Source organism: Eretmochelys imbricata, chromosome 4, assembly GCF_965152235.1.
Source record: "Eretmochelys imbricata isolate rEreImb1 chromosome 4, rEreImb1.hap1, whole genome shotgun sequence".
Taxonomy (NCBI): domain Eukaryota; kingdom Metazoa; phylum Chordata; order Testudines; family Cheloniidae; genus Eretmochelys; species Eretmochelys imbricata.
This window is the reverse complement of record NC_135575.1, coordinates 30,987,390-31,002,850: the sequence shown is the minus strand read 5'-3', so window position 1 is coordinate 31,002,850 and position 15,461 is coordinate 30,987,390. Positions and strand designations below refer to the sequence as shown.

Here is a 15,461-nt window from a genome sequence, read left to right as displayed (position 1 = left end):
TGATCCTTGCTTTGAGAAGTTTACTATCCATTTTAAGACAAAACACAGCAAGTGAGCATGACCACTAATACAAGGGAATGAGAGACAGGGAGGATACAAGTAATAGAAATAACATCTTAAGATTTTCAGTAAGGTTTTATGGTTAGTTGTCAAATAAAATTTCTAGGCTAGTTTCTGTGTAATTCCATTATCCTAATACTGTACCTAAGGCCTCTTTCTTAATCTGTGCATCATTTCTTTCCATTTTTGTAGCAGTGTATGATTTATGTGCAGTTGGCTTCTCACTGCCCTCTGCCAATCTATATGAAATAATTCCTACTCCAACTGGAGAGGTGTTGCAAGTCAAGATCACAGGTAAAGTGGTGTCCCATTGCACTTACACTTGTGCAGCTGACAACACTTGTTTAATTGCATGCAAAATTTTCTGTCAATACCTCCCAATTCCCACATTTTCACCTTTTTATAACAATTCCATCAGTAATTTTAACAGGGTAGACAATCATGAAATGAATCTTCCACAGTAATTAGCTGGCACCAGGAAAATCCATTAGTATTATTACACTATTACATATCTGTTCCAATTGAGACTGGGGCCCCATTGCGTTAGGTGCTGTACAAACATACAGTGAGAGGCAGCTCTGTGTCAGTTGTCACCGATGACCTCACACTCTTTTATACAGTCCTTCAGTATGTTCCATCTACTACACCAATGGTGGAATTTCTTAAACATGCTGCTTAGCTTTGACTAGACAATCTTGAATCAGCTAATGGAAACAAAAGCCAGCTTTTCACTGATTTTGAAGGCTGGCTATTTTGGTGTTTCTGGTGATTTGTGTGTAATGTCCTTTCTCTGAACAACAGTCCCCCAAGGTGCCCATATATTCTATCTAGACTGCTTGAGAACAGCAATGTTTTTGCTGTGTGTCCAGTACTTTCAAAATGATTCACTATATTCAGAGATTTTGGTCAAGACAACTTTCCCCTATAAGCCACACTTAGCAATGTGCTGCACCGTTTAGTGCTAAATAATTCTGCAAGTAAATTGAAATCTCATCTGTTCTAACATGCTCATGGAAGCCAACCTTTTTGACTTGCTATAAAATACCTGGGTCAAAACATGTTTTTTTACAGTCTTGGGAACGATATCTTTCAGTTAAGGCTTTTTTTGGATTAATAAAAATCTCTTAACATTTAAATAAGAACATTCAAATTAGTTTCATCTGGGATTTTTTCTGGTGCCTCAAGATATTCAGCAGAGCAAACATCTTGGATCCAACCATTGTAATACTGCTCCTTTTCCTGCTCTCCCCTATCCCATTTGTAGGCTTGTCCAGGCACTGCACGTTTATGCTAAAATTCTCTATTGCTTCTTCGAGGCATAATCCAATCTTATTTCTGAAACAGTCCATTTATTGCCTTAGTTTCTTTTGTTCAGAGACTTCCTGTGTTCCCTTTTCTATTCTGAAATTCTGTTCTATTCTGTCCTCCTCACTAAATTGTTGGGTTGGAGTAATACATATAGACTCTAATACTGTGTTTATTAAGGATATGTGATCCAAATATGTAAGTACGGATGGAGCAGGCATTGTTATGGTTTATTCTAGAATGCTACCCACAAAACTCCCCACCAGGCGATATGTTAACACAGACAACCAACTAAAAAAAACCATGGAAGCATTGCACTGTCAGATCAAATTCTTAGTGGCTGCTCACTGATCTTGCAAAGAGGTCACTGATACCTAGCAATTTCTGAGTGGATCAGTCCTGCCGTGGGCATCACATACATCACACTGGACTCTCTAGATAGATCATGTGTTAGGCAGGGTGCCTAGCCTAAATGTCTCTGCCAGCGGCATATTAATGCCTAGGCCAACAAGGCCTAGGCCTAGGGTGGCAAATTTGCAGGGGCGGCAAATTTATAACAGCAGCCAGAGGCTGCTTCCCCCGCCCCAACTTCACCCATTCCCTGCCCCCTCCCTGCCTCTATTGGTCCCCTTCCCCAAATCCCCGCCCCAGCCCCGCCTCCTCTCCTGAGCGCACCGCGTTCCCCCCTCTTCTCCCTTCCTTTGCGAAGCTGTTTCACGCACAAGCACTGGCAGGGAGCGGGGAGAAGCAGGACCCGGTGGTGCGCTCAGGGGAGGAGGTGGAGGCGAGCTGCGGTGGGGGAGGCCGGGAGCTGTTGTGGGGAGGGGGTGGCAATTATTTCAGGGCCTAGGGATGGCAAAATCATTAATCCGCCACTGATCTCTGCTATCTAGGGAGAGACTAATGGCAGAGACCTGGACCTTAAAGAAAGCAAATTCACTATTCCTGGCAGGGACGAGTCTGGATATTCAGTTTTCAAAAGCTTATGCCCAAATAAATTTGTCATCTCTAAGGTGCGACAAGTACTCCTCATTCTTTTTCCTGATACAGACTAACACGGCTACCACTCTGAAACCTGTCAGCTTTCTGAAGCAGTCATTGTTGCTAGTTCTAAGAAACACACCTCATTTTAGATTCTGAGCCAAAGATCGTTCACATCAAGGGGAGCCTTTACACTGACATCAACAGCTTTGGATCAAGGCTGTATAACTGTCATGTTGCAGTGGGGGCATTGTGATTCTTTTATAAAGTCTTCATGGTGGGTAGCAGGGACGGGCAGAATACCTTTGGCAGAAGGGCTGATCAGAAAATCTTAACAAATTTGAAATTCTACAAAAAAAATCTTGGCAAATTTTTTTGTGGAAGTCCTCCCTTTCCCCATTTTTTTTCAACCAGGTCTATTTGTTGTCATCCTCTCCACCCCCCATCTTTCCCCAGTCCCTCTGTTTCTTCATGCTGTACAGATGACCGAAAGTGGAGCAAGGTTAAAACATGCAGGCCGAAAAGAGAAAACGGGTGGGGGAGATGGACTGTTATCACCCATAAAGATGTCAGGGAGGGTCCTTAAAAGACTGTGGAGTTGGTTGGGACAAAACTGTATTGCATCGAGAATTGGTTGACATTTTTGGCATTTGTCTGAAAACAAAAACTGTCGCAAAATATTTTGCGATATTGTTGAAATGCTCCATTTTTCACCAAAAAACCCTGGACCTTTATTTTTAAAATATTTCCTCTTCCCCTTCCCTTCCCCCCCCCCGCCCCCCACCTCAAAAAATCTGTATAGTAAAAAGCTGCTGAACTGGTGCCTGGTATTTTTTGTTTACTAAAACCTGGGGTGGAGGGCTGGTAAGCAAGCATTTGTTGATAACCATTTCAATAACTTTTTTGATGTTTTTGATAGACATTTTGAACTTTTTAAAAAAATCTAAATAAACAAAAAAAAAAGGCTAAACACTTTGAAGTGAAAACAAATTCAGTTTTTCTTGTCAAATTACTTTTGGATTTTTCAACCAGTTTTAATAGAATCCCAGTGGATACCAAGGTCTCTCTCAGCTGAACTCTGAATATTGCATTGTATTGTAGGGCATATATCGTTGCCCATGGTAAGGTCACTTGAGACCATTAATTATTCATTTAAAATAAATAGCTACAATTTAGTTTTCGGTTGAATAGAACATAGTGGATTTGTTGCACCTCTGATTTGTATTGACTTGTATGTTAATACAGTATGTAATCATGATAAATATTATACATTTTTACCAGGATGTTTCAAACTTTATTGTAATTTAACTATATATACACCTCTTAATTTAGTTGTCTCTCATACACCTATAAGTGAGAAATTCCCTTTGAGAAGTGGACAGAAAGGCACTCAGTTTATGTTTCTGTGTTTCATAAAACCAGCTTCTGGTTATATGGAGCCCACCACATTTAAGTGTGTGAATCCTTTTCAGCCCCACACAGATCTTGACTCCAATATTCTGCTCCTCCTACATGCATAGAACTCCCATTGATATTAGCAGAAATAACATGGGAAATAGGGTGTTCTGGAAAAACAGACATATATGGAACTTATAAGCACTTAGGCCACAATTCAGGAAAGCCTTAAGTGCATGCTTAAGTCCATCCCTGTTTTTCTAAATTGAAGCTACAGAGAATACAGAATAACCAAGTCAAGATCCACTATGTGGAGTGGAATGGAGAATGTTGCATGTCATGTAATTCTGACAGGGAAACTGGGCTAATTTTGCAAAGCAGCCTGTGATGTATTCTTGCTGCACTTGTTTCTCATTAGGTTTCTATGCCTAATTGATCAAAATGTACCTTCTCTTTGTTAGGTGAGCACATCTTCCAGGGAAAGAATAGAACTCACCAACCTGATGAATCCTCCTCACACCTGGGCAATAAATATGTACGTTTACTCTTTCATTCTGTTTTCTGTAACTTTCATTAATATGTGTTATCATTAGCATGGTTCAGTTAAGCTAAAACAAAAAGCAAAGAACTGTAAGCAGAAAAAAACTAATGACTTCTGTCAATAAGAACCTTAAGGCCATTTTGCTTAAACTTTCATGAACTAGAATCACAAATTAGCTCGGGTTTTTTCCCGTGTTGCAAAAGCAATATTAGAATTTTGCTCCACTGCTCTGGCCTGATATTTTGCCACTCATGTACTCTAAAAGTTAAGATTTTTATATGGGCTACAGCTGATATCATGTGGTAGTATTCTACTAAAATAAGAGTCAATCCTGCACTGTGCTGACATTATTCTAAGAGGTGCTATTTCCTCAATACCTATTGAAGTCAATGAAAATGAAGGCACCCTGCACCTTGCAGGATGGGGCCTAATGTGTGCATTTCCTTGCTTTGACTGTTGACTATTATCTCCTATTGGATGGAGCTTTATATTTTTGTATGTGAGCCCGAACTAAACATATGTTTACCCTCTGAGTCCAGTGTCTGAAGTCAAGTGCCTAAATAAAAGCAGCCAGATCTACAGGGGTGCTAAGCTCTCAACCCCACTGGTTTCACAGGAAGTTGTGTACACTTCAGACCTCTGCATATTAGGCCATTTTTATTTAGGTGCTTCAATGTGGATTAAGGTGCTTCATTTCAGTCACCCTAAATTTGAAAATGTTGTCCCACATTTTTGAATATAGAAAGGCAGGGGTCTCTAGAGAATCCATCCAGGTCAAAAATTGAAACCCATCAAAGTCTCTGTGTTGTTCTTCAAATGTAAAGTTTTTTCAGGCAGTCATGTCTTTTCATCTTTTCCCCCTATGGTTGAACCCTTGCCCCTCTTTTCACAGTAACCACTTGTCATAGCTTTTATTATTATTATTATTTTATTTTATGTTATTTACTTTTTATTAAGGCAAAGTTATAACAAAATGTTAACATACTACACCACACATTACTTGTTACTCATGATCCGATTAATATTCAAAGAACCTTGCTAAAGATTCCGGCTGGCTGGCTAGGGAGATTTCCAACTCTGGGTACCCTACAAAGGGTACCCAAATTTCTAAAAACCTATCCTCTTTTTGGCATTTCTCTTGTGTATAAACTTCGTGTGAAAGCCTTTCCATGACAAGGACAGTCCATATTTTACTATACCAAAATTCCATAGGATGAGGAGTCACCGTTTACCACTAATGTGCAAAACAAAGTTTAGCTGCTTACAAGAAAAAAGAAATGTATTTGCCATGCTGTTTAAAATACAGATCCTTTACTAGAGCACTAAGTCAGCAGTCAGTGCATCTCTTAATAATTTCCTCCCCAAACTCTCCAGTTCCTGGACATGGCCACCAGATGTGCAAGTATGTTCCTCTTTTACCACAACCGTGCCAACAGAGCACCTCTCTATTAGCAAAAATATAATGGAGTTAAATGCCATCTATATAGTAATTTATAAAAATTTTCTTTATGAGCTACACAAATTGGAGCCATATAATCCCTTTCCTACATCCAGTCATCCAGATCAGTTTCTTTGTCCAAATTCGTCTCCCATCTTTTAATCTGGGTTGTTTTCTTATCAATATTTTTTTCCAGTCAAAATTGTATACATCTTAGAAATTAAATCTTTTATTTATTTAATTTATTTTATTTGTTCCTGGGCTGGCCAACTCTTCAAATGTGGTTCGAGGTCTAGATAGAGCTGCCCTTTGTCCAGTTTTCACAATAAAACATCTGAGGTGTAAATATTGAAAATATGGGATCTTCATATTGGTATGATTTCAAATCAGGCCCCAGGAACAGTTGTGAGAATTGAGTAATCTCAGCTTATATACAAACTGAATAGTAACTTTACTTCCTAGGGATAAATACCTGATTATTAATGAAAGTAGATAAAGGAGAGGGCCGAAGCAACAGGAGTTTACTAAATTTCTCCAGAGCTGCTAAGGATGTCTGTTTGAATGGGTGATTTTTTTTATTCATTTTTGGTGACCTACATTTCTTTTTAACCCAACATTGACTAGGAATGCCTATATTTGGGCTTCTGTTTTGTTTGAGTTTTACCCAATGTTTGGATGGTCCATTGTTAACTTGATTCACGTCTTTTAATTGTGATGCATAATAAGAATAAACCAAATTAGGGAAAGCGAGTTCATCCCACATTGTAGGCCTTAGAAGCTTAGAATTTACCTTTGGTTTTTTAGGTTTCCATACAAATTTTAATAGCACATTGTCATGCTGTCTAGAATGGCTCAATGACCATGAGAGATCACCTCAGGGCAGACTGTCAAAAACAGGGCAGATACCCCAACCTGGTAGTGTGCTCTACAATTGTTTCTCCACAGTATTTATTCTTTAAAATTTAAGATTTTAAGATTCCTTTACTCATTTAAATTTATATAGCTGATAACAATTTACGTTGATCCTTTTGGGAATATTAATTTCCTAAAAGTTCAGATTTATCGCTGTTTATTTTGAAACCTGATAGCTCTCCAAATTCCAAAGTCAATTGTTCTGTAATTTCTATCTAAACTTCTGGATCCTGCAAATATAACAAGATGTCATCAGAATACAAACCTATTTTGTGTTCTAATCCAAGAAGGCGTTTTGATGCTCTTTATCAAGGGGCTGTTTCTAAACATTTATTGCAAATGGCTCCATTGCCAAAGCAAACAACATGGGAGATAACTGGCAACCCTGTTTCGTACTTATAGACAAATTAAAAGGAAGGGATTGATGACCATTAACAAAAGCAGATGTGCGAGGATGTCTATATAGGGGCAATATGCCCCATAAAACCGATTTTCAAAATGAAACTTTACCAAAATCTGTCTGAGGTACTCCCACTCTAGCCAGTCAAAGGCTTTCTCAGTGTCCAAAAAAAGCAGTGCATGGGAAGAATTGCTCAAATGCACATTATAGATCAAATTCAGAGTTCTTCTACTATTATAAGACAGATGCCTGTCAACAACAAACCAACACTAGTCAGGGTGCATATATTTGTACAATATAATATCCCATTTGTTTGCTAGCACCTTGGCATAAATTTTAGCATCCACTTTAATGAAAGAAATAGGTCTGTATGATATGAACTTGGTAAGGTCTTTTCCTTCTTTGGGAATGACCACAATATTTGCCTCTTTTTCAGTGAATCTGGAATGTCATTCCCCTGCAATATTATTAAACTATTAAACAAATCAGTTAAAATCAGGGCCAACAATTGCATTAGAACTCAATAATACTCCCCAGAAAACCCATTGGGACCTGCAGCTTTATTGTATTTTAAATTCTTAATTACAACTTCAACTTCCTCTGCAGCAATTTGCCTATCAAGAGCTGCCCCATCATTCTCTGAGAGCTGAGGGATTTTCATACTTCTCAAATATCTACTTATAAGTTCAGGATTTGGATGTTCCAAGTATGGGAAAGGTTAGCAAACATTTCTGAGATCTGTTTGACGCCAGTTACTAATCTCCCTTTATTTCTAATCAGAGGATGATGATTTATTCTGTTTCTTTGTTAAATTTCTGTCTAAAGCCCAATCAGCTTTATTGTCCTTTTCAAAATATTTTTGTTTAATATATGTGTTTGCTCAGCTTTTCATCTTTGTAACAGATTAATCTTCCCTCTTACTCATTTATTTTCTTATACACTCTTTTTTAGATCCTGTAGAGTTATGTTTACTTTCCAAAACAGAAAGTTCTTTAACCAATCTCTCTTCTTCAAGAGCTCTCATCTTTTTGAGGTATGATGCTATATTTGTAAGTATCGCTCTCATTACTGCCTTTCCAGCATCCCAAAAACACTTATTGATCCTTTCCTTATCATTTTTTCTATATATTGCTGAAAATTTTAAGGGGGTCATACAACAGAGTTCTATTGTATTGTCAGACCCTTTGTTTTTCCACAGAGTCCCAATCTTTTAAATTAATATATGCAGGGGGCATGATCAGACCGAGTTATAATTTCTGGATTAGGATTTTTGACCAAATTAGCCAAATCCTAGAACATTTAAATCATAAAAATCCTAGTATCCATGAGTAGTAGACATCCAGTTTCTTTTCCCACCAGACATACACCTAGGTCCTCATTTTCTCAATGATGCAACAAATTTGCACTTGCTGCTCCCACATGCTGTCTGTATACATTTCATTGATCTAAAGTGGGATTAAGTACTTTGTTAAAATCCCCCTAGAATAATATCCCCTTCCCTAAACGTTCTAAAATCCCTAAAAAAAGGATCATAAAAAGAAGCTTGCCCTTGATTGGGAGTTTACTTTTTAAGGAGTGGAGCCCTTAATTTAAATTATATCCGCTCTCTGTGTCTATTATAATTTCTTTTTTTTTTTTTTTAAATATCCTTAGCAAACTTGGAACTCTTCCCTCATCTCCTTTATTCATCTTTCTGATTTCTAAACAGTGAGTCCTTCAAGTCAGCCTCAGTGACTGGGGCTTCTCCACCCACATCCATAGTTTGTTTACTGGAGGGGGAGTTACTCTCTTTTGTGGCCATGTCTTTGTTTTAGGGCAGACAGATCTTTTGTACTGGAGAATTTCTTTCCTTTCAAGACACCTAAATGATCTTATCTTAAATCCTTGTTTGTGGCACTTCTCCCAAGATGGCTGCTGCCACACTTTCCCTTTGTTTGTCTGACCTTCCCCAAAGAGCCACTGCCACATTTCCTCCCCCCAGCCACAAGCATACAATTTTAATTAACTGTTTGGTTGTTGGTTTTTAATATTGCTTAATACTTCTCTGCAAAATGCAGACTGGTCTTTTGAAGTGGGAAGGGGAAGATAAGGGCCTGAGTACGCACAGCTATTTGCCTTGACTTGTGGGCTATAAGCATTAAACATTTGAGGGGGGAGGGAATAGCAAAGATGTGCAACAAAAAGCTGCTGGTTGTTCGGGGGGGGGGAAACACAAGAGGTTGGGGAGTGGTTCAGTAAATATGTCCTGCCATTTAAGACTCTGCTACCTTAACTAGAAGTCATAATAGTTTCCACTGGAAGCAGTAAAGAGCGTCAGTTCTAAATCACTGAAAAGAAACCTGGTTGCTGTGAATGAATGAAGCTGCTAAATTAAAAGTAATATTAATATTTTCAGAGGCATTGAAGAGGCTTTTGTAGTGTACAGAGGTCTTGCTCACTAGTACCACACAAAGTTACAGTTTCTTTCTATAATTCCTGTATAAAATGCAAATGTATTTTATATTCATACTGCACTTTTCACCACACAGAGCTTTATATAGCAGAGCCATAATCCTGCGAGCAGATCCACATGAGTGATTGACTGGTTCTCCAACTAGGTGCAGAGGTCTAACTGCATGGGTCTGATTGCAGGAATAAGACTCAAACAATCAACAGCACTGAAACGCAGCCATTCTGGGGGGTCAGGCCAGCAGCCAATCAATGAGCAGCACACTGCACAACATGAGGATAGGTGGGAATTAGCAGTATTGGCACAGAGAGCAAAACTCAAATAAAATTTAAAAATATACTTCCCAAATGGGCAATTTTCAATTCTGGGGAATACAGAATGCATAGACTACCAAGCAGTATGTACCAAAGCAAAGGCACCAAAGCCTGCATAAAGATATGGATAGCAAGTAGACAGAATCAGACAAAACGAACCTTTAACCAGAATTAGAAAGACTATGTATATTTAGATAAAAAGTGTTCAGATCAAAATGCTTAAAACTTTTTCTTACATAAGAAGCGGTTTCTATCTTGAGTAGATAAAAAGAAAGCATTTAAATTACAGTACCTACTGGTGAAGAATATATTAATGAAGCACCATTTCTGAGGAAGAACCCATGGTCCTGCAAAGTTCCTCCTGGGAGGAGGGAGGGTTCTCAACTCCTTCTGAAGCCAATGGGAGCTGGTGCTCAGCACATCACAGGATAAGGCCCAGAGTGAGTATGGGTAGGAAACAACAAATGAGAAATGTACAGAAGGCTCTGTCCTGCTTGCACTGAAGGAAGTGGCAAAACTCCCATTGGCTTCCATGAGTGCAGCTGGAGCAGCTCCTAAACAATGCACTCACTCAATGTTTTTACTGGTCATTTTGAGAGAAAAAAAAATCTCATTGTACAAATGGCCAAACTTGCCCCTGTCCTTCATTCTAAGGCCTTTTGGAGAATAATAGTAAATTCATAGGGTCAGTCTTTGTATGGGCATAGTGGGACATTTGGTCACTGTGCTCTTTACTTATAGGCTGGGGCTCTGCTTGATGCTCCGTTAGACTTCACCAGTGTGCCCCGATGTAGTCAAGTGATTTAAAGGAGCAAGTTTTCTTTCATGAATTTGCACATTCATTGCACCAGACAGATTTGGTGAGAAATTACTGCTCAATTGAAATCAATTAATATTTTATAAACTGAGGCAAGTCCTTGTTCTCAGGTGAGGCCTTTGATCAAATATTGCTCTGGGAGAACAAATATTGTGAATTCCTACAAATGTAAGCAATTGAGAATAAACATTCCATCTACCATTCCAAGAGTTTTCTTTTGATTTTGACACCATAATAACAACTTTGCTTCTATGCCAATCACTGATACTGACTAATCTGAATCGGGATGATAATCTTGAGATTTTTATTGTCATTTCAGATGTGAAGCAGCCTCTTTTACCACGTTATAAAGGAACTTCCCTCTGATGTTGCAGTTCCACAGAGGACATGTGCATCAGCTGCAGCTTCCTACAGAGAGGCAGGACACTTGTGTTAATTGTTCTATGATTAGATTTCCATACTCTAAATGCCTCGTGTTTTCTGCTGGACTCTTGTGTTTTCTTGATGGCTACATAACTGATGTACTGTACATATTTATTATTTCTACATATATCAAAGCAGAGAAACTTTCAGGAATGATAAAAGTATTGTAAAAATCTGGTGGTGTGACACTAATAATGATGTCTTTCTTGTACATAGAAATGTTTTCTTCCCGTACAGGAAGGAATATGTTAATATATTTTCTTGTACGGTCAATAAATAGTCTTCTTAAATCATATGTACGAGATTGCAAACTTGAGGCCTGATCTTTCAAACATTAGTATGCAAAATGATCATTACCACATGTACATCCATTGACTTCTTTGGGGCTACTCATAGTAGTAAGCACTTCACCTGGTAGTAAATGTCTGCAGGATGGGGCACTTAGAGATAATAGAGTGGTTTTGTTTTTGTTTTTTTCCTTGAAGGGGGCAATTTTACCAATTACATCTTACATTAGAGTTTTTTTTAAAACACTGCACATGGTCCTTAAAATGCAAACTAATTACAAACAAATATTATAGTTTATTTTTGACTGTTCTTTGGGTAGTCACTTTGTTATATCTGCTGTAAAAATATTTCCCTGATATCTGCATAATATACTGAGGAATCAAAAGGCATTTACAATACTACAGGCTGCATTTGTCAAAGGAATAACAACAGTTATAGGCCTTGTTTCTCAAATTTTGAGTAATGCATGGAATTCCTATTCATTATTTATCAGCTCTGGAAATTTAATGATTCCTTCTAATGATAATTAGAAAATATCTCAATTTATAGAGCACTTACGTAAATATCTAAATAGTGCTGCTCCCTCCATGTGTTCTGCTTTCCTAGATATATAAACCTTGGGAAATATAATAATTTGATCAGTGTCAATCTGTTGATTCGTTTCATTTATTTGCTGAAATATGAAAATGAGACACAGCAGTCTCATTAGTGGTCTAAAAACAGGATTGAGAGCCAAGAATTCTTATTCTAGTTCTTTCCGCTATGCGTTCGGGCAAGTCACTGAGCTCCTCTTTCTAGTTTTGCCCCTCTGCAAAGTGGCAACAATAACATCTACCTACCAGTCTCACTGGGCTGTTGTGCAGATTAATTAGTTAATGTTTGTACAGTACTTTGAAGATGAAAAGTGCTCTTCCAGTGGTAGGCATTATCAGCTGTGTTGTTTTCTCTTTGATGGGTCTGACCCTGTATCTAAGAGACTCAAAGGAAAACTTCTATGAAGCATTGTGAAAGCTGGGCACCAAATCCACAAACCAGTGTACTACAGATTGCAGCTGAACTTTTATGCTTAGATAAAGCATTCTTTGTGCTGGATCACCTGAGTGACTCGGGAGAGTTTGGTTGAGCAAAAGCATCATGATGGCTGTACTTTCAAAAGGTGAGGCTATCTAAAACATGCAACTTAAGAGTTTATATAAAGTATTATACCCAGTTCAGCACCCTGACTGCTGAGGATTCCCAATAGAAAGAAGAATCTATGCCCAAGTTTTCATGTAAATGTAAAATAGGTGTTTCGTCACACATTCTTTATAGGGCAGTTTGAAAGAGCTGAGAAATATGAGTGTGGAAGATAAATATCAGTGATTATGCAAGATTTGTTTAGAAACTGTCATGAAATGTCCAGATAATGTTAATCTTATAATAAAACTTTACCTGTATTAAGAGCCTCTCTTCTCTCTCTCTGCAAATACACAATATATAATCCACACCAACTACAAATACTGGACTGATCCTGTGTTCCTGTTCCACACTGCATGAGGCAGGCCTCAGGTCCAAATGTTACCCTGTTTCTGCAGCGAAGCATTGTTGGCATTGTGGCTCCAAGGGACACCAGCGAGTTTTAGGCCTTGAAGCAAAGCATACTGGGAAAGAGGCTGGGGATATAAGGAGCTCTCTTTCTCAGTGTAAGAGAGAGAGGAGCAGGAGCCGGGCTTGCTGTAAGTCTTGCTGCTAAAGGAGCAAGAGAGAGACTAGGAAAGGAGCAGATGCTCTGTCTCTCTCCTGTCAAAAGGCCTGGGAAGAGGTTTCAGAAGACAGCCATGCTAATTTCACAGGCGAAGTTACCTCAAAAAGTGAGTGTTTGTAGCAAGAAAAAAGGAAATATTCTCAGTGGGACAAGCTAGTGGTTAGACCTGCCCCCGCTTCATTTTTGAGGGGCCAAGGCTTTCTCTCTGAATGACCAGTAAGGGGCACTTGAGTTGTACGATTGACAGATGCTTGAGGAAGTGCTGTGACCCAGGGAAAGAGATTAGAAGAGTCCCTTTTGGGACTTTCTTGGGGTAACAGGGTGGCGTTTAATGGTCTAGCTGGGGGACAAACTACCCACCAAGGAGAGACACTAGGCTTTTAGCTTAACAGAAAGGTAAACAGCTACACACATAAAACACTCATGGGATCTCTAGGTGAGATGCAAAATCAAGCCTAGTGAGATGTGTTCCAGTGGATCCAGTTTGATACCTGTCAGTAAAACATGGCTGAAATAGAAACCAGGCCCGAAGGGACCATTAGATTATCTAGTCTGACCTTCTGTGTAACCAAGAGCTAGATCCAAGGCATGAATCTTGCCTGTATTTGTTCTGCATGGCAATATGAACCGAATTCAAAAATTTCAGCAGTCTGAACATAATCAGAAGGTAATTAGTGTGCATTGTTGCAATTCAAGAATAAAAGATATTTTGGGTCGGCAAGCAATTTATGTTCAGCTCCTTCAGAGATGTATTGGGTCATGAGTCGTGATTAATAAAGCACTCTGGAGTCAAGTTTGTCAGGGGAGAAGAATGCTCAGTGTTTGTATTAGGCAGCATTCAGCTTGGGTCCAAGTGCTTATCCTATGGTGTCTACATTTCATACGGTTTGTTCCTGCCCAGACTTACAGAAGACTTGGCAGCCTCGTAAGAACTATTTTTTCTATTTGACTTGGAAGTTCTGGCTAATCCCGCCTTTTAGAGTTTACGTTCATTTTTAGAAACACATTTGAACAGATCCCGCTTTAGAACGTTGATTTATTATTGTGCTGTGCCGGCTTGCTGGAAAGATGGCCCATAACTTAGTAGTGTTAAACAGCTGTATGTGGTTTACCAGATATAGGCACCGCCCTGGGTTGGAGATGATGCAGAGGTACACAGCCTCAGTAGGAGCTCTGGGAGACATTATAGCCCAGATTTACAAAGGTATTTAGTAACCTAATTTGCATTGAAATCAAGTGGAGTTAGGCACCTAAATATATTTTTGAGGATCTGGCCCTGTGCTACAATGAATGGAGGGAGAAAGTCACCCTGCAAAATGTACTCCAGTCAAGGCAAACGATAGCCCAGCCACCTCTCTGTCCCTCCTTTGCCCCGTGGTTCTAGTCTATGTCCACACTTACACTTGCCTGAATGCCAGACTGGGGTTGTTTTCAACCCCTGCATGGGGAAGGTTCCTTGCACTCTCTCTCTCTCTCTGCATTTGCACACTGATGGTAGGACACAAATCAGTCTTTAAACCTCTAATTTCATTCAGTCCATATGTAAACACAGCTCACACCTGCACCTCCGTGTAATGCCCCCTTCTTTACATAAACATACCCCTCTCATTCCCCTTAATCCTACCCTTTTCTCTTTCTGCTTATTACTAGTAGCATCTCTCCCTATAAGAATCTTGCTTCCTCATCTATGATCTTGTTGTTATGGAAAGAAAAAAAAACAAGAATTCTCAAACACTCTCTCTCTCTCTCTTTAATAGTTTTTTATTTGTGCTGTATAGTTATGTCTGTGCTGGAGAATTACACTGTGTATTCCAGTTTCATTCAAGACCTGCCATACAGTTATCTTTACAACAACCTTTCGTACCTATTGAAAACATAAAGGGCCAGACTTTAGTGCCAAACCTGCCAATGCAAATGTAAGCGGGGGAACAGTCCCGCTCTTGTGGGGACCTTTCCTGGCTTCTGCACTACCCCGGTGAAGTGGGCTAGCGAAAGGATCTGAGTCCTCGCTCCCACTTCCTTTACCCAGTGGCCTCCCTGCCCTTGAGGACGCCCCTTCCACTCTCCTGTCTGGCAGAGTCCTCGTAACCCCACCAAGGCTGGGCCCAGGATTCCTGGGGGGCTCGACCCTCAACCCTGCTGTGGTCACCTAGGACAAGGGCTAGGGTGTCCCCACTCCGGGGTACTCTCTCTGTACTGGGCACTTCTCTGACTCACTGACCATTACATACAAGTTAAAGCAAATGCAAGTTATTTAATCAACAATTAATTTTAAAAAGAATAAGGAATAATAGGAAAGGTTAAAGGAAACACATCACTCCGCAGGGAACATCACAAACAGCGTCTCTGGAATGTCAGGGCCGTTCACAGTCTGTTCCTTGTAAGTCCCAGGCC

The 15,461-nt window shown here is 39.4% G+C and overlaps 1 protein-coding gene across 5 annotated transcripts in view; it reads left to right on the top strand.

Annotated features, from left to right (window-relative positions):
* Window positions 1-12,759, top strand: part of EMCN (endomucin) — an 83,969-nt gene extending 71,210 nt beyond the window's left edge. For 3 of the 5 annotated variants that reach the window (XR_013345879.1, XR_013345878.1, XM_077815073.1), the window contains 2 exons: window positions 4,203-4,276; window positions 10,932-12,759. Coding sequence is in view for 1 of the 5 variants with exons in the window: in XM_077815073.1 (XP_077671199.1) it covers window positions 4,203-4,276; window positions 10,932-10,937 (80 nt within the window). In the remaining 4 variants the exon portion in view is untranslated. Of the gene's footprint in view, window positions 1-4,202; window positions 4,277-7,983; window positions 8,066-10,931 lie in introns of all 5 variants that reach the window. The other 2 variants (XR_013345880.1, XR_013345877.1) reach the window with 1 other exon arrangement.
* The last annotated feature ends 2,702 nt before the right edge of the window (window positions 12,760-15,461 follow it).